General features: G+C 45.6%; 1 protein-coding gene across 1 annotated transcript; it reads left to right on the top strand.

The window, feature by feature from the left end:
- The first annotated feature begins 9,064 nt into the window (after positions 1-9,064).
- TMEM174 (transmembrane protein 174) lies at positions 9,065-9,992 on the top strand. The gene is made up of 2 exons (XM_052659337.1): positions 9,065-9,696; positions 9,887-9,992. The coding sequence occupies exons 1-2, from the start codon at positions 9,065-9,067 to the stop codon at positions 9,990-9,992; spliced, it is 738 nt and encodes a 245-aa protein (XP_052515297.1).
- Positions 9,993-23,551: the final 13,559 nt, after the last annotated feature.

Below are 23,551 nucleotides of genomic sequence, written 5' to 3'. Positions count from 1 at the left end.
CTGTTTCCTAAACCCACTGTTGGTAATATGTGTTAGTCAGGATACAGCTGCTGTGCCAGGCTCACTTCAGTCATGTCTGATTCTTTGTGACCCCATGGACTGTACCTGCCACGCTCCTTGGTCTATGGGATTTTTTAGACGAGAATACTGGAGTATGTTGCCATGCTCTCCTCCAGGAGATCTTCCCAACCCAGAGATGAAACCCGCATCTCCTGTGTTGCAGTTGGATTCTTTACCCCTGAGCCACCAGGGAAGCCCCAGGATCCAGTTAGGGAAACAAAAACCATATTAGTTATTTTAATAGAGAAAACTTAATTCAGGAAACTACTTAAACAGGTATTAGAGGACTGGAAAGGCAAAAAGTGAACTCTGAGGTAACTCAGAGATAGTAAAAAAAAAATAAACAAATAAGAAAAAAATAAATAGGTTGGGGGAACAGAGGGAAGAGGCTGGAAATACATTACAATGTAGAAGCTCAGAGATGGGACCCTATGGAGCTGGCACCTGGCTTTCTGAATAAAAGATGTCACTCAGCTTGTGCTGGCATCTCAGGAATTTAGATAAAGAATCTCTGGGGAGCCTCCATTAAAGTCTAGAAGGACTGGGTCCAGAGAGCTTCTGGGTTGGTGAGCACGTGGAGATTTGGGGAGAGTGGTGCCCTCCAAGAGAGGGTGGGAGCTCCGCACACCTTTCCCCATACCTGCCCTGTGCACCTCTGCTGTCTGACTGTTCGTGAGTTACTGCCTTTTAAAATAAAGCAGAAATCTATTTACGAAGAGGAAGAGTGACTCTCTGAGGAGAGCGCGTTGTTTGGCTGCTGGTGGTGTTTTTGAATGGGCACAGGGAGGCTGGGTCCGGGGGTGTGTATGGAGGGAAACTGCAAACTGGAAGTGTTCCTGGAGCGATACTGACAGCAGCAGCAAGCCAGACGGGAATCGGTACAGCTGGCCCTCGAGCAGCCGAGGGAGCGGTCAGGGGCGCTGGCCTTCCACACAGCTGAAGAACCCACGCGCCGCCTGCAGTTGGCCCTTGCTGTCCGTGGCTTCCCTGTATCTCTAGCTCTGCGTCCGCAGATTCAACCAATCACAGATTGCATAGTACTGTATATTTACTATTGAAAAAAAAGCCCAGTTTATGTGGACCCATGCAGCTGCTGTTCAAGGATCTATTGTAATTGCTTTCTCCTTCCTTCTACCTTGCAATCTCCCTCTAATGCACCATGTTGGCAGAACTGGATATGGAACCACTGGGCAAAGGAAAATGTCCTTGGCAGAGTCTCAGCCAAAGCAAAGTATCAAAGGGTGGGTTTGGAGCAGACTCACAACAGCTTAAATAGTCAGCATACTTCTCTTGATTATAACCTGGTTGTCAAAAGGATGAAATGAAACTATGTATATTAAATATCTAGAATAGGTATAGCCTGATTAATTATAAGTATTTGATAAATGTTGACACTGTTTTTCCTGGCACATAGTGAAATGGGCACATAGAGTCTTTCCCCTTCATTCTGCTAATGCAGTGGATTACACTGATTGGTTTTCCTATGTTGAATCATCCTTGAATTCCAGGAATAAATCTGTTGGTCATGGTATATAATACTTGTTATAAGCTATTGAATTCAGCTTGCTAGCTTTTTAAAAATTGGTATCTATCTATATATAGGATATTCCTATATATATATATATATACAGATACACACACACATGGGATTTGAGTTTTCAGTAGAGAGGCTGAGTCAAGGGGACCTTAAAAGTGTAACTAGAGGGATCTGAACCAAGATGTTAGACAAGAGGGTGGAGCAGAAAGAACCTCAGCTTATCTCCTCTTATGGCACACCAAAATCACAGCTATTGACAAAGCAAGTATTGGTAAAAAAGACTGGAATTACCAGAAAAGATCCTCTACAGCTAGAGATATAAAGAAGGAGCTGTAATGAGACAGGTAAGAGGGGTGGAGTCACAGTATAGTCAAGACCCATGAGCTCCGGTTGGTGACCCACAAATGAGAGACTATAATTGCAGAGGTCTTCCCCAAGGAGTGAGGGGTCTAAACCACATGTCAGGCTCCTCAGCCTGGGAGCCCTGATCGAGGAAGACAAGCCCTCAGACCATTTGGTTTTGAAGACCAGTGAGGTTTACTACTGGGAGTCCCACAGGGCTGTGGGAAATAGAGACTCCACTCTTAAAAGGCGTACACAAAATGTCACACTGTCTGAGACCCAGGACAGAAGCAGTCATTTGAAAGGAGCCTGGGTCAAACCCATCTGCTGATCTTGGAAAGTCTCCTGAAAAGGAGGCAACTAGAGCTCACCCTGGGGCACAGGCACTGACGGGAGCTGTCTGGGGAGCTTGTGGACACTAGGGCTGGCAAGTTCTATTCTGTAATCCTCCCTACAGCTTCTTGGCCTCAGGACCCAGTCCCACCCCTGCCCACTAACCTGTAGGCATCAGTACTGGGATGTCTCAGGCCAAGCAACAAGCCAGGTGGGGTCGTAGCCCCATCTGCCAGCCATCCCTGGACACAGCCCTGTGCACCAAAGGGCCCAGAAATTAGTGCACAGGCGCTAGACCCAAGACCCCAGGGTCTTCCAACCAGCGACCGGGAGACTCAGTGGGCAGGCCCTTACCCCAGGATACACACAGCTCTGTAGCCGGCCATGGCCAGACCCAGCCCACTCACTGGTAGGGTAGAATCATCCCCTGGACCTGCTGGGCCCCAACCCTGCCCTCCGGCAGCCCTACCCAGCTCGAGACACCTTGGGCCCTTGAGCAGCTGCCCCCAGGATCTGGCTCCACTCACCAGTGGGCTGACATAAGATACGGGACAGCCTGGACTCCACAGCCATCAGTGTCTGGAATCAGCCTGAACCACCAGCAGTCTGACAGCAGCTCTGAGCAGCATGGGCTCTGCAACCAGAGATTCTAGGGCCTGGCTCTGCCTGCCAGGGGGCTGCCACTAGCCCTTTGGTTGTTTTACAGTCACTCAGTCGTGTCTGACTCTTTGCAACCCCATGGACTGTAGCACGCCAGTCTTCCACACCCTTCACCATCTCCTGGAGCTTGCTCAAACTCATGTCCATTGACTAGGTAATGACATCCAACCATCTCGTTCTCTCTTACCCCTGCTCCTCCGGCCTTCAATCTTTCCCAGCATCAGGGTCTTTTCTAATGAGTCAGTTCTTTGCATCAGGTGGCCAAAGTATTGGAGATTCAGCTTCAGTATCAGTCCTTCCCATGAATATTCAAGATTGATTTCCTTTAGGATCGACTGGTTTGATATCCTTGAAGTCCAAGGAACTCTCAAGAGTTTTTTTCCAACACCACAGTTCAAAAGCACCAATTCTTCAGCGCTCAGCTTTCTTTATGGTCCAACTCTCACATCCATACATGACTACTGGAAAAACCATAGCTTTGACCAGATGGACCTTTGCATACCAGTGGGTAGGCACCAGTCCTAGGAACTCTTGGACCCCAACTCTGCCTACCAGCAAGGGGATACTAGCTTCAGGACCGCTGCAGGACACAGCTAACACACCAGTGGGCCAGCGCCAGCCCAGAACCCCTGCAGCCCTGGCTCTGCCCACCAGCAGGCCAATTCTAGCTCCAGGACAACTCAGGTCCCAGCTCCACCCACCGGCAGGGCAACACCAGCTTAGAGACACCTTGGACTCCTCAACCAGGCATCTTGGGATCCAGTCCCTCTCACAAGGGGGCCAATGCCAGCTTTGGGACACCCTGGAACCCACAGTCAGCTATGTCAGAACTGGCCACACTCACCAAATAGGCTGTCACTAGATCTGGAAATCCTGGTCCCATAATTACCCACTCTAGAACCTGACTCTGCCCACTAGTGAACCAAAACTAGCCCTGGCACCCCCTAGAGCTCCATAGCCAATCGCCTTGCATTCTGACCCCCCTAACCAGCAGCCAACCACTTCCACACAAACCAGGGCCTGGCAGCCAAACCGACTGAACGCCAGCCACACCTACCAGACTGCCTGTGGCAGTCAGCCACCACCAGAGGAAGACCCGGGCAGCCCACACACGGGGCACCCCTAGAGGATGTAGCTTTGGGGACCAGACAGGAGTGCAATCCTGGGATACATACTATGTTTCTTACAAAAGACCACTTCTCCAATGTTGGGAAATATATTCAATCTACCAGATATGTAGAAATTAAACGCATAAATAATATTTTCCAAATCAAGGGACAAGCTAGAACCCCAGAGGCAGAACCAGGTAAAGTGGATTTACTCAATAAAAGTTTAAGGTAATGATCATAAAGATGATTAAAGAACCTAGGAGAAGAATGGATGAACACAGTTAAAAGTTTTACAGAGCATTAGAAGGGATAAAGGAGAATCAAATAGAGCCCAAGAATACAATAACTGAAATGAAAAATACATTAGAAGGAGTCAACATTAGATTAAATGATACAGAGGAATGGATTAGCGAGCTGGAAGAGAGTAGTTGGTGGAAAACACAGAAAAAAGAATAAAAAGATATAAGGACAGTTTAAGAGACTTCTGAGACAAACATCAAACGTACTCATTTGCATTATAGGGGTCCCAGAAGGAGAAACAAGAGAGAAAGGAGCGGAGAATTTATTTGAAAACATCGTGTCTTTAGGAGAGAACATAGAACACTCTTTGACATAAATTATAGCAATAGCTTTTTTGAATCTCTCTCCTAAGGCAAAAGAAACAAAAATACACAATTGGGACTTAAAAGCTTTTGCATAGCAAAGGAAACCACTGACAAAATAAAAAGATAATCTACTGAATGGGAGGAAATATTTATAAATGATATGACTGACAAGGAGTTATTATCCAAAATATATACGTAACTCATACAACTGAATATAAAAAACCCTGACCCAATAGAAAAATGAAGAGGAGACATGAATAGACATTTTCCCAAACCGCCACCTGGTCAACAGTCACATGAAAAGAGGCTCAACTTTGCTAATCAGAGAAATGCAAATCAAAGCCACGAGACATCACCTCACACCTGTCAGAATCGCTACCATGAAAAAGAACACAAATAACACATTAGAACGTAGAGAAAATGGAATCCTCCTACACTGTTGGTGGGAATGTAAACTGGTGCAGTACAGAGGTTCCTCAAAAAACTAAAAATAGAACTATAATATGATCCAGCAATTCTGCCTCTGGGTATATATCCAAAGAAAAGGAAAACAGTAATTCAAAAAGGTACATGCACCAAACAGAAAAAGACTCACAGACCCAGAAAACAAACTTATGATTACCAAAGAGGAAGGGTGTGTGTGGGGGGCGGGGATAAATTAGTAATATGGGGTTAACAGATACAAACTTCTACATACAAAACAGATTTAGTGTATAGCATGGGGAACAATATTCAATATCTTATAATAACCTATAGAGGAAAATCATCTGAAAAATATGTATAACTAAATCCCTTGCTGTACACTGGAAACACAATATTGTAAATCAACTATACTTCGATAAAAAGATAAATGCACCTCAACTTTCACAGAAGCATTATTTACAGTAGCCAAGATATGGAAGTAGCTTAAGTGTCCATGAACAGATCAGTAGATAAAGAATATGAAATATATATATAAATAATGTAAATATTGTCATCTGTAGATAATGCAGATGACACCACCCTTATGGCAGAAAGTGAAGAGGAACTAAAAAGCCTCTTGATGAAAGTGAAAGAGGAGAGTGAGAAAGTTGGCTTAAAGCTCAACATTCAGAAAACGAAGATCATGGCATCTGGTCCCATCACGTCATGGGAAATAGATGGGGAAACAGTGGAAACAGTGGCAGACTTTATTTTGGGGGGCTCCAAAATCACTGCAGATGGTGATTGCAGCCATGAAATTAAAAGACGCTTACTCCTTAGAAGAAAACTTATGACCAACCTAGATAGCATATTCAAAAGCAGAGACATTACTTTGCTGACTAAGGTCCGTCTAGTCAAGGCTATGGTTTTTCCAGTGGTCATGTATGGATGTGAGAGTTGGACTGTGAAGAAGGCTGAGCGCCGAAGAATTGATGCTTTTGAACTGTGGTGTTGGAGAAGACTCTTGAGAGTCCCTTGGACTGCAAGGAGATCCAACCAGTCCATTCTGAAGGAGGTCAGCCCTGGGATTTCTTTGGAAGGAATGATGCTAAAGCTGAAACTCCAGTACTTTGGCCACCTCATGCGAAGAGTTGACTCATTGGAAAAGACTTTGATGCTGGGAGGGATTGGGGGCAGGAGGAGAAGGGGACAACAGAGGATGAGATGGCTAGATGGCATCACCGACTCGATGGACGCGAGTTTGAGTGAACTCCGGGAGTTGGTGATGGACAGGGAGGCCTGGTGTGCTGCGATTCATGGGGTCGCAAAGAGTTGGACAGGACTGAGTGACTGAACTGAACTGAACTATATAATGGACTATTACTTAGCCATAAAAAAGAATGAAAATTACCATTTGCAACAACACAAATGGAATTGGAGGGTATTACGCTCAGTAAAATAAGTCAGCCAAGAAACACAAATACTGTATGCTATCATTTATATGTGGAATTGAAAAAAAATAAAGCAAATGAATGAAGAGAGCAAAACAGAAACAGACTTGTGGGTATAAAGAACAAACCAGTAGCTACCAGCAGGGAGAGGGAATGGGGCAGGGACAAGACAGGGGCAGGGGATTAAGAGGTACAAAATATCATGTATTAAATAAAGAAGCAACAAGGACAAACTGCAGCACAGGGAGGAAAGCCAGTATTTCATAATGACTTCAGAGTATCGTCTATACAATCTTTAATCACTCTGTTGTAACCTAAAACTAATACAATATTGTAAATCAACTACACCTCGATTAAAAATAAATGAAATAAAAAGAAAGTACAACTAGGATTTTCTTACCCGTGTGCTCTGGAAGCCATTCTAGTTTTGGATTCAAGGGCTGTTTGGAGGAAGTTGATCTCTCTTGCCTACCCTTTCCGTGTTTCCAGTTCTTATCTTGGCTTCCCTTGTGGCTCAGCTTGTAGAGAATCTGCCTTCAGTGCAGGAGACCTGGGTTCAATCCCTGGGTTGGGAAGATCCCCTGGCATATTCTAGCCTAGAGAATTGCATGGACAGTCCCCGGGTTGCACAGAGTTCAGTTCTTATCTTAACTGCAAGTGGCTGTAGCCAAAGACTAACGGGAAACATGAGCTGAAGGGTTTAGAACGTTTTCAGAGCCCAGCTGTTAACTCAGGGGTTAAGCGCCTGAAAAGAGTGTCAGGCGAGCTGACCAGAATTTTCATGATTAACAGAAAAGTTGGCTGCCCTGGATCTCTGACCTAGCCCAGTGGGAAAAAGGGCAGACCACACCTACTGCAACAATGCTCCACCCTTGCTGCTCGAGGACGCTTGCAGGGAGACACCTGAGAGGGTTATTGCCTTGCTTTCCCGTCTGTTGGGCAGTGAGGCTGGTCACAAGCCTCGTCCCGTGGCAGGGAGAGGCATTTTGGAGGGGAGAAAAGCCCCTTGCTTTCCCAGGAGCACTTGGGATTAACGTGGGGTTTCCAGAGAGTCCTGATGATAAGAGCCACCTGGGGCATGTTTCCTCCCTTGGAAATGTTAGTTCTGTTGAGCTAAGGTGAGAACTCAGATGTTGCCAGTTAAAATAGTGGCCCAGGTGATTTTTATCATCAAGCAAGTTTGGGAAGCCCTACCACAGGGCAAGAGGACAACTCTTCCTGGACCTTGAGCTCATGCCTGCAAAAGGGAGCGGATATAATATTTAACCACTGAAGAGAGACATCTGTTTGGAGACAGGAACAGGGCTACAGTTACCGTTCCATGAAAGATGAAACTGGTGGGCCTGGGCACTTCCCTGCAGTCCAGGGCTTAAGACTCCATTCTTCCAATGCAGGGGGTATTGGGTTCCATCCCTGGTCGGGGACCTAAGATCCCACAAGCCCTGTGGCCAAAATAACCAAAACATGAAACAGAAGTTATATTGTAACAAATTCAATAAAGACTTGAAAAAGGGTCCACATCAAAAAAACCTTTTAAAATGATATCGATGGAACTGTTCTTAAGTTCTGTGGTTATGAATGACAGGTCATGTCATGGAAGGGCAAGTGTTCTTCCTGAAATGAGCTTGGTCATACCCGATTCTCTGCCAATGACGCAGTGCATGGAAAGGCTTCCAGGGTGTCTCTCCTCTCCCACAGCAGCAACTGCTCCCCAGATGCTGACAGCAAAGCCACTTGGAGCTGGTCAGGAAAGAGCAGGACCTCAGGACTCTGCGAGACTTGCTGTGAAAGTTTGTGTCATCACAACTAGAGGTTCCTGAGGTGGGGAGGAAAACAGACCATCCTCAAACAGGTCTCTGCTTATTTCCAGTGAGCTGACCCAGCAGGCAAGTTGGGGTAGATTCCTGAGCACGTGGTGGACACATCTAGGGCCCCTGCACAACCCAGGGCCCTGGAGGTCCTCTGCCCTTTCTACAGTCTTGGTTTGGGCAGGGTGTGAGCAGAGCTTCCCTGATGGTTTAGCAGCAAAGACTCTACCTCCCAATGCCTGCCAATGCAGGAGACAAGGGTTCGATCCCTGGGTGGGGAAAATCCCCTGGAGAAGGAAAGGGCTGTCTACTGCAGTAATTTTGCCTGGGAAATCCCATGGACAGAGGCGCCTGACAGGCTACAGTCCATGCGATCACAAAGAGTTAGACACAACTTAGCAATTAAACAACAGCAAAACAGAGTCTTGGAGCAGCCCCTGACACATGTAAAAAAAGTACCTCCTGGCACATAAAATGTGCTCAGTAAAAACTTTCTGAATGAGTGAATGAATGAATGTGGAAGAGAGCGCGCTTGTCATTGAATTGCAAATCAGAGGCCTCCAACTGTTGATGAAATTTATGAGAAAGCTTCAGGCTTCACTTCTCAGACCTTTATTCTTCTAAACAAAGTTCAGGCCTCTGAATGTTCTACTCTGTTAACCACAGAAGCCCAAAGTTCTTCCATAACTAACCTGAAGCCGGGGTTGCTGGGCTCTGCTCTCAGGGGCCCTCACAAGCCCTCTGCCCTGGGGCAGGCATGAGGAGAATGGAGCAGGGCTGCAGCCGCCTGGAGGACTTCCCTCTCAACGTGTTCTCGGTCACTCCGTACACTCCCAGCACCGCCGACATCCAGGTGTCAGACGACGACAAGGCAGGGGCCACCTTGCTCTTCTCGGGCATCTTCCTGGGACTGGTGGGGGTCACATTCACCATCATGGGCTGGATCAAATACCAAGGGGTCTCCCACTTCGAATGGACCCAGCTCCTCGGGCCCATCCTGCTGTCGGTGGGGGTGACGTTCATCCTGATTGCCGTGTGCAAGTTCAAAATGCTGTCCTGCCAGCGGTGCAAAGAAAGTGAGGAGAGGTTCCCGGATCCGGAGCAGATGGCGGGAGGACAATCCTTTGTGTTCACTGGTATCAACCAACCCATCACCTTCCATGGTGCCACTGTGGTACAGTATATCCCTCCTCCTTATGGCTCTCAAGAGCCTATGGGGATGACCACCACCTACCTGCAGCCATGTGGCCCATGCGGCCTCATGCCGCCTGGAGGGGTGGCGGCTACCATGCCAAGCCCCCCTCAGTACTACACCATCTACCCTCCGGAGAATGCGGCCTTTGTTGACGACCAGGACTACCCTTCCTTTGTGGATGCTGCAGATGGCAGGTAGGGAGTGCGGAGTGCGGACGGTCCCCTGCCAGCTGCGGCAGTCACAATCTATGGCTGTGTTCCGTTTGCAAGGGAGGTGGTGGGAGACTGCGGATCTCTATGTGGCCTGTTGCTGCGACGGTGGCATCGTTTTCAAGGGTCGTGCTGGGGGCTGTAAGGCATCTTGTCCCTTCTGCTTCCATTTCAGGTCCAGCCCTGATGCTGAGCATTTAGAAGAGACACCGCTGGGAGACGAGGACTCTGCCTGCTTCTCCCCTCCTCCGTATGAGGAGATATGCGCCCCTTCTCACTAGTCTGTGAGGCTGAGGGCACAACATGTTAGTTTTGCTGCTGACAGCTGAAGCATTCTGTGCAGCAGAGCTGTCTAACCAGGAAGTCTTGACAGATACCATTTGGGGAGGGTGGGGCAGGGAGAAGTGAGAGGTTGAATCTCTCTGGTTGGTAGAAATTAGGCAGGGCTGGGGAAATGTCCTTCTGATAGAGCTAGAAATCCCCTGGATATGGTTCAGGATCAGGAACTTCACCTGTTTATCCAGCACCCATCCCTTTCCCACTGGGAGGCACTGGTGTCTTCATTTGAGCTCTAGCAGCCAAGGGAACCTGAGGAGGGCAGGGCAACCCACTCCAGTCTACTTGCCTGGAGAATCCCATGGAGAGAGGAGCCTCGCAGGCTACAGTCCACGGGATCGCAAAGAGTCGGACACGACTGAGCAACTGAGCACAGCACAGCCAAGGGGAAAATCACTGCTGCTGTGACTTTGGGAGTTTCCACAGCAGTGAGAGTAGCGGTGGGAAGGAAGCAGGGAGCAGAAAACAGGCTCAAATGGAGATTTTCCGGTGCCTGTTCTCAGCCCATAAAGGGTATCTGCATGTTTGTAAGAACTTGGTGGCCATCTGGTGTCCCTGGAGGACTCTGGCTATCTTAAAGTCTGCAAAGAGAAATGAATTAGGTGGAATAAAAGAACATCTCCTGTTAGAATAGTATTAGATAGCTGGAATAAACATACGAAATAAATGACAATGGGACAATGAAATCCATAAATCCTTAAGTTATCACCAGGTCCCAGCAGTTCTGCAGCAAGGGTTGAAGCCCAGCTACCCCAGGACAGGATCTGTGCTGGACCCAGGGGCCAACAGAACACGATCACTTCCCTTCACACAGATGGGATCTGTTAAATCAGAAGAGAGCTCCCGTGTCAACACCTGGAAAACCATGAGTCATAGAAGCAATCTTTATGGTTAAGATAAGCTCATCTTCTTTACGAAAAAAAAAATTCTTCGATACCTTTAACCTCCAAGCATCTGAACTGACTACTAGGATAGACTCACAGACTTTAGAAGAGACAGATAAAACCATCAGTGCTTAAAAGTATTTTCCATAGGCTACAAAGGACAGGCCATGTAAGGAAAGGGAAGCTCAAACCAAAGGAAAACAGGACATAGCAATCCTTTAGAGTCTGGGTACTGCGTTTGTATATGGAGTGATTTTTACTAATCTTGATCAGAAATACCTAGTTTTCCAAGGATATGATTAAAATAAGCTTGATATTATTATTGTGATTTGTACTCTTACAAATTTCATCTTAGGGATGAAATCTCTGTGTATGAGGATTCATTTTCATGTTCACTGATAGAAGGTAATTGAAAGATATAATTCGTTTTATAGAAACTAGCTTTACACTCAACGCATTCATGAACGGCTGGACTCCTGCCTGAGGACCACCAGTTCAGGGAGGACATTTGGAGACAGGGACGCAGCGGAGCATCGCCAGGGGCGTCCCCACCGTCAATGCCTACACACCTTCCTCCTTCTCCCTCCTCATCCTCGTTCACCGCACAACTTTTATTCCTGGATTTGGGTTCTGGCAAGGGGCAAGGGTAGCTCAAAAGGGGAAGAGGTGTTCGGAAAGGATATTTGAGTGTGGAAGGCAGGAGGGCAGGGTAGCCAGTTTGTCGTGGTGATGCTTGGAGTCTGATATGCAGGGAACCGGCCTCGGTGGGGCTTAGTTCCAGGCTGCTGAGTCATTCAACACCAACTGCCCCAAGACAGAAAAAGTGCTAACACAGAGGTAATTTATGTTTTTAAAGACAGAGCATCAGAGCTGATGGCTCAAGGTGGGAGGTGGGGCTCCGAAAATAGGAATTCAGCACCTATTTGCTGAGCATCTCCTCTGTCTTCCCTCGGACTTCCCTTGTAGCTCAATCAGTAAAGAATCTGCCTCCAATGCAGGAGACCTGGGTTAGATTCCTGGGTGGGGAAAATCCCCTGGAGAAGGACATGGCAACCCACTGCAGTATTGCCTGGAGAATCCCATGGACAGAGCAGCCTGGCAGGCCCCAGTTCATGGGGCTGCAAGAGTCAGACGTGACTTAGCAGACAGTCTCATCCCATTATCTCTGCTGTGTCAGGACTGAGGCCATCAAGCGGGGATATATCACTGAAAAAGCAAAGCCACAGAACAGGAGCTGTGGGTTTGCTCTTGTGAAGCCTCTAGTCTAGAGAGGAAGACAGACACTGATCACTTATTCCTGGTCCCAGAACCATAAGAGGGGGACTTGGACTAGTCAGAAGGATTATCAGGGCTTCCTTGCCAAAGTGAAGTCAGGACCACTGCCCTGTAGAACCCTGGGAGCACTGTTACACAGACAGCCATGCCATCAGGCTCTCTGCATTTCTGGGGACTATGCTGGGAGCTGAAGGAACAGTAGCTGACCCTAGACAAAGAGGAGGAGGGGGAGCCTGGCAAGACTGTGGAGTTGGGAGATGGTACCGGAGGGCAACTTGCAGGCTGTGTATACCTTTATATTTCATTGCTGCTACAGTCCCCAAACAGAGCTGCCGTCCAACACCCAGGAAATCATATCCACCAGCTCTCTGGCTTTGAAACAACCCCACCTTGCTCTCTGTCTGTCTTCATTTCGGGGTTGCAGGGATCAACATGATGGGAAGTCCACTGAGTTGCCCCTGGACTCACACCAGGTCTCTGCCCACAAGGACACACTCCTGGCAGAGTCGCAGGTGTATTGTCTGGATATCTGCCTTTACTCATTCTCTCTCCTGCATCTTATCAGGGCTGAGTGGAGGATCACGACTGGGGACAGTGACGTGGGGTCTGCCTGGTCCCGGCTGTGATGTCCACCCTGAGATCCCCGGTGTGGAATGTGGCTGTAGGTAGAGGCTGAAAGTTCTGGTGTCCCAGTCAGAACCCACGGGGCCTTGTCAAACACCTTAGCCTATGTCTGCAGAACTACTGGGAAGTCGTCGAAGAGTTCTAATGAGCAGGAGGATGCAATCTGATTCTGAACACTCGCTGGTTAGAGCAAGACCCAGAGGCGTAAACGGTAGGACACTGACCTTGTTGGTGAAGTCCAGCGCACCAGGAGACACCCTCTCCCCCACCCTCCGTCTTTGCTGGGGTGCCATGGCTGGGCAGCCTCTCCGATTTACATGTAATTCCAAACAAAGCTTGTCAATCAAAAGAGACAGGTTTTTAAGAACTAAATATTAACATCTCTCAGGAGTCAGTTTGGGTTGGGGCTTTGGGCTTGACACACTGCTGACAGGGGCGACCTTGACGTGGCAGGAAAGGACCATCGGAGCTGGGAAGATGAGGCTCAGGCACCGAAGGCAAGAAGTTTTCGCAAAGCTCTTTGGGCTTCTTTCTCCGCTCGGGCTGAGGTCTCTGCTGCAGTGTGGGTCTCGTCCACTTCCTCCTGCCGGGCCCTGGGAGGTGAGTGTCTTTTGGAGACTGGCATCAGTTACCCTTTTGTTCCACTGAACCAGGCACCAGTGTAAGTTTCAAATGCACGAAGCGGTTCTGCTCCAAAACAGCTTTTTAAATGCTCACCCCACATTTTGGGGGTGGGGTGGGGTGGGAGGTACAGTATAAAACTAAACTGCTGTTTGTGATGAGCTGGCCTTGGGTATCTGTCTTCAGCTTCCCACTTCTGGGCTCCTCAGCAGCCGTGTTGAGTGTCAGGTCAGCGGAGTGACGCTAAGCAGAAGCCCCACACCCTGGAGGGGGTGCTGGTGTGTCTCACCTCAGAAGCACCTCATAGCCAGGCACTGCCTGCAGAGCCTACTGCCCACACCCCTTGGCAGCTACTAAAGTCCTCCTGCAAAGGCTTCCACATGACTGACACTCAGTTCCTACTGAGTGCTGCTGCTGCTAAGCTGCTTCAGTCGTGTCCGATTCTGTGCGACCCCAGAGACGGCAGCCCACCAGGCTCCCCCGTCCCTGGGATTTTCCAGGCAAGAGTACTGGACTGGGTTGCCATTGCCTTCTCCAATGCATGAAAGTAAAAAGTGAAAGTGAAGTCGCTCTCCTATTGAATAATCAATGTGAAATGAATAAATGAAGAACTTTTCAAATAGACAACAAATAGTCCAACTTAGCTCCTTTTATTATGAAAAATTTCAAAGAAGTAGAAGCGTAGAGAGAATAGTATATGAAACGCTCTGTAGCCCTCACCTTCCTCAACTCATGGCCAGTCTTACTTCTTTCATCCTCCCCTCCCAACTGGGTATTTAAAAAGCAAACTCAAACCATAAAATCATTTCATCCTAAAAAACTTCACTGTGTAGCTTTAAAAGATAAAGGCTCCAAAAAAATGCAACACTGTGGTTCCACCCTCAAAATTTATAATCCCTTAATGTCTTCAAATATTTAGTCAGTATCCAACCTTCTTGATTTTCTCTATTTTATTTAATTTTTTTTTACTGCTTTGTTTTGTTTGAATCAGTATCCAAATGAGATTGGCTTTTGGCTAAATGGATCCTAAAGTTCTGTCTACATTATACTATATTTTGAGAGTCAGAGAGTTGGCATGACATGGTAGCAGAGTCATATTTATTAAATTTCGCTTTCCAAACAAAAATGTTTTTCAAGATTTTTTTCAATTCATATTTCCCTCTCTGTAAGTTCCCTGAAACTCTAGGACTCCACTGGAATTAGAAAGTTATTTTTTTTCTACTTTTATCATATTATTAGAGATTTTTTTTTCCAAACATTGTCCTAGAAAATAATTTTCATGAAGAGAAAAAGATCTTCAAGTGTTGGAGAAATATCCGTTGCATAATAATTTCAAGAGTTTCAATATCAGAAAACTGATAATCATAAGCATCTTTGGCTTGGTTGGAAAAAGTTTTTTCCTCCAGAGACCATAAAAACTCCTTTGAACATTTCAAAAGTGAGAACCAGTGTCTCCTCTTTAAGAAACAAAACCTCTGACTCTACACTAAAAATGTTGTACCATCACCTGGTATAACTGAGCTCTCTGAGGCTACTGACTGTGGGCCTCTTACCAATGAGTTCTCAATCTTCAAATTAAAAACTAATGTATTTTCTGGTCTTACCTACAACTCTTCCTTTGAAGGTGTGTGTGTGTGTGTGTGTGTGTGTGTGTGTTTGTCTGTTCACCTACACTCTTTTATTATAGAATGTGATTTATGGATTTCTTACCCACTCACTACCTGTAAATCATCAAGATTTTATGTCCCAAGCAGTCAGCAGTTGGTTATAAAATCAACAGAGAGCTGTACTAAATAAACCTTTCCTGGATTGCTCCTAAGAATTGACGACAAGTCAGAAAGTGAAGACAATTCCATGGGAATGATTCTCACCTGCCTCTGGGATCCACAAAGGTCTCAGATACGGGGATTTTATTTGTCTTCAGCTTTTAGGAAGATTAACAACCAGGTGAACTGGGAAGGAAGTCAGTTTCCTAGGTTCCAGAAGTTTTCTTGTAACGAAGAATTTGTCCTCCAGCACAGAACCTACACATGTAAATCATAAGACACAAATATGTATGCTAGAATCCGCGCTTACACAGAAGGGGCTGGAAATGAAGATGTGATTTTCCCGTTCTAACCTTTCATTAGTTTAAAAGAACACATTTTTTTTTAAAGGGGTATGTGTGTGTATACTCTTCTTTAAATATATAGAACATCTCTTAAAGAAGACATAGAACTGGTAATAATTATGTCTGTGGCAGAGGATGGGAGACTCCTTTATCACTTTAATTCATGCTGGTTAATAGTTTTTCTACCAAGTTCATGTATTTCCTGTTCCTAAAATTATTTTTAGAATACAAGAAGAAAACTAAATGATCTATCTCCATGTACTTTTCTTTTCTGATGGGATGATAATCACTTTACAATATTGTGTTGGTTTCTGCCATGCATCAAGATGAATCCGCAACAGGTATACATAAGTCCCCTCCCTCCTAAGCCACCCCCCATCTCCCCCCCTACTCCCACCCTCCTAGGTTGTCACAGAGCACTGGGTTGAGCTCCCTGTGTCCCACAGCAAATTCCCACTTGCTACCAATTTTATATACGGTAATGTATATGTTTCCATGCTACCCTCTCCATTCACCCCACCCTCTGCTTCCCCTACTGGGTCAAGTCTATTCTCTATGTGTGCATTTCCACTACAGAATGCACTTTTTTCCTCCATGTGCTTTTAATGTTTTTAATGTTCAATGCGGGAGACCTGGGTTCGATCCCTGGGTTGGGAAGATCCCCTGGAGAAGGGAAAGGCTACCCACTCCAGTATTCTGGCCTGGAGAATTCCATGGACTGTATAGTGTATGAAGTCGCAAAGAGTCGGACACAACTGAGTGACTTTCACTTTTCATCTTCTTGAGTCCTCGAGTAAATGATTTTCATTGCCACTGTTGCTCATATATGTAACAAACACACAAGACACATAGAAACAAATGTGGTATACAGATGGACACAATGCGATACAACATGAATAACACTTCTACATAGACACATACATACAAAGTCTCTGGGAGAAAGAACAGTTTTCACTATGTATGTGGAAGAATTTTCACACATATATGTTGCTAAAGTCCTCTGTCCATGGGATAAAACACTAACCAACGTCAACATAACAGCAGCACAGAGAGTCAGCAATCTGATTCCACATGGTTCTTTCTTTGATGTTTTGTTTCAACCCCGCCTTCTTCACACTGGGAAGAACTGTTCACAGCAGACAGCCATTCACTTACCAAGGAGCCACCACCAGTGTGCCTTCAAAGCCACCTAAGTAAACCGGTTCCGCATCAGAAGGAGCCCCAGGGATTACCTTTGCACCCTCCCCTACCTCCCCAAGTGGGTGTGAGAGGAAATTGTGTCTGCAGCAGCTGCCCCTGCCCTCTTCCTTCCTGGAATCTGTCTGGGACTCCTCCTCCAGGGCCTGTGGGGCTGGTTTGATCCCACTTCAGCCAGGGAGGATGCCCTGACCCCTCAACAGATTGAACAGGAGCCCCACAAACATGCTTGGGATTTTTCAGGAGGCAAATAGGTTGCAAAGGGGAAACAGAAAACTCTGTCTGCAAAGCACAGAGGACAGGTTTAGGCTGGAGGTGTCTGTGCCTCATTAGAGCCCTTCAGAGGCCATGGGGCTCACCCTTGGGGGTCACCTTTCTGGTCCCTGTGCTCAAGTTACTGCAACTGACTTCCTAGCTCACCCTGTAGTCCTTGAAGGCCTGTGGCAGGAGGCATCAGCATCATTCATTTGTGCATTTAGCAGACATGTTTTGAAAACTGAACAAAGTGAGCGTGTCACTCCAAGGGAAATAACTGACAGTATTTGTTGCCAATGAGAACTTTCAACCTTTCAAGTGAAAATTAGAATTTCTGAAACCTTCTATTTATCATCATGACCTTGACAGTTTCTCTAAAAGTGGACTTTTCTTTACAGATCAGCACTGATATTTTAAATGGTAATTTCTAAAAATTTATATAATGAAATGCTTCAACATTTGAAAGGTCTGTATAACTCAGTGAACTAATATTTTCCACACAACCACTACAGGATATTACAAAATCATTTGTGGGGAAAATGCATTCAGAGTGCAAGACAGACCAATGGATTTTAATGTAACAGTACAAAATGTTCATTGATACAATTTAAGATTCCATACAGCAACTAACCTTTCAGAAATTACCACCTAGGTTTTGGTCTAGTATCCAAGAAGAATATACAGAATTATCTGAAATGCTTTTAAAATACTTCTACATATTCCTACCATAGATCTGTGTGAGGCCAAATTCTCTTCATAAAATTCAATCAAAACAACATATGCAACAGATTCAGTGTAGAAGCAGATATAAGATATGAGAGTCTATTTTCTGTTAAGTAAGATAATAAAAACTTTGCAAAAATGGAAAACAATATCATTTCTCATTTTTTTTTTTTTTGCTTTGGAAAAATAGTCTAATACAGAAAAGGTTTATAATACTTATAATTTTCATTTTTAAATATTTTTGAAGGTTCTGGAGTTGTTTTAATTTTTTTCCTAGTTTTACTGAGGTATAATTGACAAAAAATTGTAAGATATCAAAAGTGTACAATGTGATGATTTGACACATGGATTATAATTTTTAAATGAATATTTTATCCTTTTTAAATTTTAATTTCTAATAAGGTAAATAGGAAATACTGATAGTCCATAAACAAAAATTCTTTGGGCACCTCAGTAAATTTCACAGGTATAAAAGGTTTTCAAGACCAAAAAGGTTGAGAACTGCTGGAATATATTATTACAGGGGGAGGTGGTCAAGTGCCCTGTAAAAGACTACAGTTCCCAGCCTCCTTTGCAGCAACGTTTGGCCATATGACTAAGTTCTGGCTAACTGGATATAAGTAGAAGTTTCTGGAAGGAGGTTCCTTGAAGACTGCCTAGAAAACAGATAGCTGGGGAATTCATTTCTTGACTTTTCGTTTTTCTTCCTTGAAGACTACAACTTATATATAATCACAGAATCTTCAGCAGTTGTCTTGAACAGTGAGATGACCTTGAAGATGGAAGTTACAAAGATGGAAGTTACAAAGATGGAATAGAAAGACAGAAGACGGCTGGGTCCCCAGTGACTATGATGCTGCCTGGTAACTTACTTAAGAGTTCTTTTAAATTAGAGAGAAAGGGACTTCCCTGGAGGTCTAGTAGTTAAGACTTTGCCTTCCAATGCAAGGGGTGTGGGTTCCATCCTGGCTCAGGGAGCTAAGATCCACATGCCTCAGGGCCAAAGAAACTAAGAGATAGAACAGAAGCAATATTGTAACAACTTCAATAAAGATTTTTTATTTTTAATTAGAAAGTAATATGGGAATTCCCTGGTGGTCCTATAGTTAAGACTCTTGAACTTCCATTTTAGGGGGCATGAGTTCAATCCCCACTCAGAGAACTAAGATCCCTCAAGACACATGGTAAATAAATAAATGAGAGAAATAGGTTCTGCTGTGTTCTACAGAATCTAATCCTGCCTCCTTTAAGTGTGCCAAAATGCTAAGGCCAGCCACAAAGGAGCCATCTTTATGTGGATGATATAACTATTTCAAAGGTATTTCCGTGGGTTTTATTCTCACGTCAACCACTGTCTTAAGGTGTGATGCTGAAAAAGCATGTTTCAGGGTTAGTATTGCAGGTACTCAGGGATTCATTCAACTCTTTGAGTGACAAACATTTCGGAAGCCCATCCTATTGGCAGGCAGGGAACCAAGCACTGTGTACTCGTGCCCCCAGAGCCCTTGTGGTCCATCGAGGAAACTGCTTCACTCCAGGACCTAACCTGTCCTCACAGCTCTGCTCCACGTTAGGAAAACAGACTGTTTGGAGTATGGAGAGAAAAGCAGACAGCTTGTCCCCTCATTGGTATTTCCTGGGCGTGACTTGAAGTTCTCTTGAATAAATTTCATCATCACCCACACTCATTGAACCAGAATGGCCCAAATAAACAAAAAGGCTTTCCTCTTCCTTCTCTTTCATTTTGATGGGTTGACATATCTCATGCTGCCAATTAGCCATGTCAGTTGTTGAAGGCTTTCTCACGCTACATTGTTAGCACAGTAACTGGCTGGATTTCAAAGTCCAGTTGTAGGAGGGCAACCCACCTTGTGCATCGAACCACCTATAATTGAAATCCTCTAACCAAAGACAACTTTCTGCAGAACTTCAACATTCTCCTGTTATACAGAGTCTATTACCATTTACATGGGGGCATCATAGCTGGGGGCTGGATGAAAGAGAGACACACAGAAGCCTTACTCACAGAATCCAGTAGATTCCAAGCAGGCTCAGCATCTTTGGGGTAAACAAAAGTCTCCCCAGCTCATTGGGCTTGGGATGGATTCAGGCCAGAGCTGACCTGCACAGCCTACTGAGGCTTAAACATAATATTGTTGATGAAAAACTGCAAACCCTACAGAGTTGTATTTACTGACTCATGCTCCCCTGACAGAGACAGCAGACTTATGTAAAGGCGTAGCACCTCTGCCTCTTAATAAGTAAGCTGTGTAACCTTAGGCACATGGCTTAACCTTGCTGAGCACAGGAAAGAATCATGTCCAAGCTCTCAAATCAAGTTATTCACTTTAGCAGATGGACTAACTTGGGCAAAAATGTACTGACATGGTATAAGGAATGACTTTCCTTTGCTATCAATTTGGACTAGCTTTGTTTTCATATAAATAAAAACCCTAAATAAACATTTCTTTCTCACATATAATAAATCCTGAGATGGATAGTAATAATACAAGGCTTATCCTTTGTATTACATCATCAGTGGCTTATTTTTCTGCCTTCTTCATTCAGTACCTGGCTTTCCTCTTCAAAGGCATCTCATGGTCCATGATGGCTACTGAAGCTCCAGTGTTACGTCTAGAGTCAAGAAGGAAGGAGAAAAAGAAAAGGAAAAAAGGATACACTTCCTATCTGACTTGATTCTTTTCAAGAGTTTCTGGAAGTTCCACGTCATACTTCCACTTCTGATTCTTTGAGCAGAATTTGGTCTGTGGCCTTACCAAGTTGCAAGGACATCTGGGAAATGTAATTTTTAAAAATTACTGTTGTTCACCTGAAACTTTGGTGATTGTTTCAACAATTCAACAATGTTAATCGGCTGTACACCAACACAAAATGTTTTTGGTATTAAAAAGTTAAAATTAAAAAGAAACATACTGTTTTCCAGTGCAAAGGGAAAAGAGTAGAACAGATACTGGGTAATGACTATCAGGCTCTTCCATACTTGGTTGTCTCTCTTTCTCACTCACTCCAGGAAGATTCAAATATCTGCTCAGGAATTTGGAACTTTTCAGAAACTGCTTCTTTTAGATCCCTCTGCTGAACCAAAAATATTAATTCTGAAATGCCAAGTATAAATATACATGCCAGATGCAAGGTTTCAGCCAAAGAGGTTCAACTTGTAAGTTTAGAAGGACAGATGCAGTCATCAGCGGGGAGCATCGGTGAGTTACAGAGCATCCAGGCTGTAAAACAGGCGAGCTTTTTGACTGAACCTCGACTCCGTGGATTTGCTGGTGTCACGTATTTGTCTCATTCCTCTGGGTGTTTGTGGGATTTCTGGTCTCCCACTTTGTCCCCCTTGAAGGACATTATTTGTTGTGGAAACGGTGACATTAAATTCAGATGGCAGGAGCTGGTGATATTGACTTATGCAAAACAAAGTGACTTATGCTTGTGATTTAGCAAGTCTGAATTGTTCAGAGTTTAACCTGCTCCTTGAGTTTGGAGAGGAGGTTGGTAAGGGGGGAGGGTGGGAAGCCAGACACCTTTGGGAGCTGCCATAACTTCTTTGTGGGCATTAGAGCTATATTTAGTGCAATTAAGTTGCTAATTCAGTAAAGACTGCACAGTTCCCTTGTGGTTTGGGAGAGCGAAATGCAGCTGCTAACAGTGGTTGATTTATAATCAGGGAATGACCTAGGTACCAAGGGAAATAAGCCAGATTCTTCTGAGGACCTAAATCACTCTCTCAGCCAGGCGATCAAAACAGCATGCTCACCCTGGGCAGAGCACCGGAGTTGGGCAGCCTCCAAAACCAGGCTTGAAATACTCCCTGTTTTCAGCAGGATTAGACCCCTGCCTCTCCCTTGTCCCTCAGAAGGATGCAGAAAGTGTAAGAGAGCCTTCAAAGGCTCAGAGATCAGAACCCACGCTTTCCTTAACCTCAATCCCAGCCCCAGGGAACACATGACTCAAATGGCAGAAAAGTGTGTATTTATCCTGTGATCTCTCCCACTAGCGAGTTTGGGTCATTGCAGATCACATCTGGGGGCAAGCAGGGCCGAGAGGAAGGGTTAGCAGGTTGTACTGCACGCATCCTCAAGGGATGCCATTCTTAGCTAGTCTAACCCAGTGGTGCTCACACATGGCTGCATAGTAGAATCTCCTGAGCAGCCTAAAAATTCCAGTGCCCAGACTGCACCTAGACCAGTTAAATCAGAGGAGGAGGGACCTAGACATCAATAATGTTTACAGTCCCCCAAGTGAGTCCGGTGCGCAGCTGAGTTTAAGAATCGATGGTCTGACTCAAGCAGACTTTGATGTGAACGCCTCCCCGCATGGCCCACAGCTGTGCTGGGGACAACCTGCACAGACGTATGTCACAGCCCTGGGTGGGGCTGGAGAAGAAAAGTGCCATCAGAGGACGACAGTAGGGAGATGGATACACCTTCTGGAAAGAAAGAACTCAAAAGGAAATCTAGAACCTGGACCTCAAGCCAGCAACCTGTGGAACATTAAGGCATTGTTTGATGTGGGGTCCCTGGATGGCTTCCTGTTGTTTAGTCGCTAAGTCGTGTCCAACTCTTCTGTGACTCCGTGGACTGTAGCCCGCCAGCCTCCTCTGTCCGTGGAGTTTTCCAGGCAAGAATACTGGAGTGGGTTGCCATTTCCTTCTCTGGGGATCAAACCCATTTCTCCCGCATTGGCAGGTGAGTTCTTTACCACTAAGCCACCTGGGAAGCCCCCTGAATGGCTTGCTGCTGCTACTGCTGCTAAGTCGCTTCAGTCGTGTCCGACTCTGTGCCACCCCATAGAAGGCAGCCCACCAGGCTCCCCTGTCCCTGGGATTCTCCAGGCAAGAACACTGGAGTGGGTTGCCATTTCCTTCTCCAATGCATGAAAGTGAAAACTGAAAGTGAAGTCGCTCAGTCGTGTCCGACTCTTAGCGACCTCATGGACTGCAACCCACCAGCCTCCTCCGTCCATGGGATTTTCCAGGCAAGAGTCCTGGAGTGGGGTGCCATTGCCTTCTCTGCCTGAATGGCTTACATAATTGCAAATTTCACTTTTAATTTGCCCCGGTTCCTGAGCTTCATTTCTTGGATATTTTTCTAAGACGTGTATTTAATGGTGTGTGTGGGAACGGTGCTTTGCAAACTCTGCAGTGACGCTTGAATGTGGGTTGCTTGTTTTAATGACATAAAACCTGCACACCTCATCCAGATACTTCCCTGGCTTGTGAGGTCCAAGCGCCTTTCCCTGTCACATCCAGATGCTGTTAGAACTGGAGGGTGGCTTTTTCACTTATGCTTTCTGCGGGGACTTTTTTTTTCTTTTTCTCTTCTCTTGAATTTTTAATTCCTACAGGTAGACTTAGAGGATGCAGAGTAAGGGCAAAGTTGGCATTCATGATGTAGCCTCATCCGCACCAACCTTGACCCTCAAGCTGGGGCCTCGCTCACAGGGCCCTGCCAGCCCCTCCCCGAAAGGCTCAGAGTTTGGAACATGGGAATCACCCAGCGATACCCGCGGAACATGTGCACAGGTGGATGGAGCAGCAGCAAACCCCTCCTGGGAGGCCACAGGTCAGGAAGAAGGCTCTGGGTGCTGAGAGGGGGGCGATGGCCCTGGAGAAGGACGAAGCATGTGCAGTCACTTATTTGTTTTATTGAAGTATAGCTGATATACAGTTGTGTTAGTTTCTGGTGTACAACAAAATGATTTAGTTATTTACATATGTGGGACTTCCCTGGTGGCTCAGATGGTAAAGAATCTGCCTACAATGCAGGAGACCCAGGTTCGATCCTTGGATCAG

This window comes from Budorcas taxicolor, chromosome 20 (assembly GCF_023091745.1).
Source record: "Budorcas taxicolor isolate Tak-1 chromosome 20, Takin1.1, whole genome shotgun sequence".
NCBI lineage: Eukaryota > Metazoa > Chordata > Mammalia > Artiodactyla > Bovidae > Budorcas > Budorcas taxicolor.
Note: the sequence above shows the minus strand (reverse complement) of the source record. Positions and strands in the feature narration are given on the sequence as shown.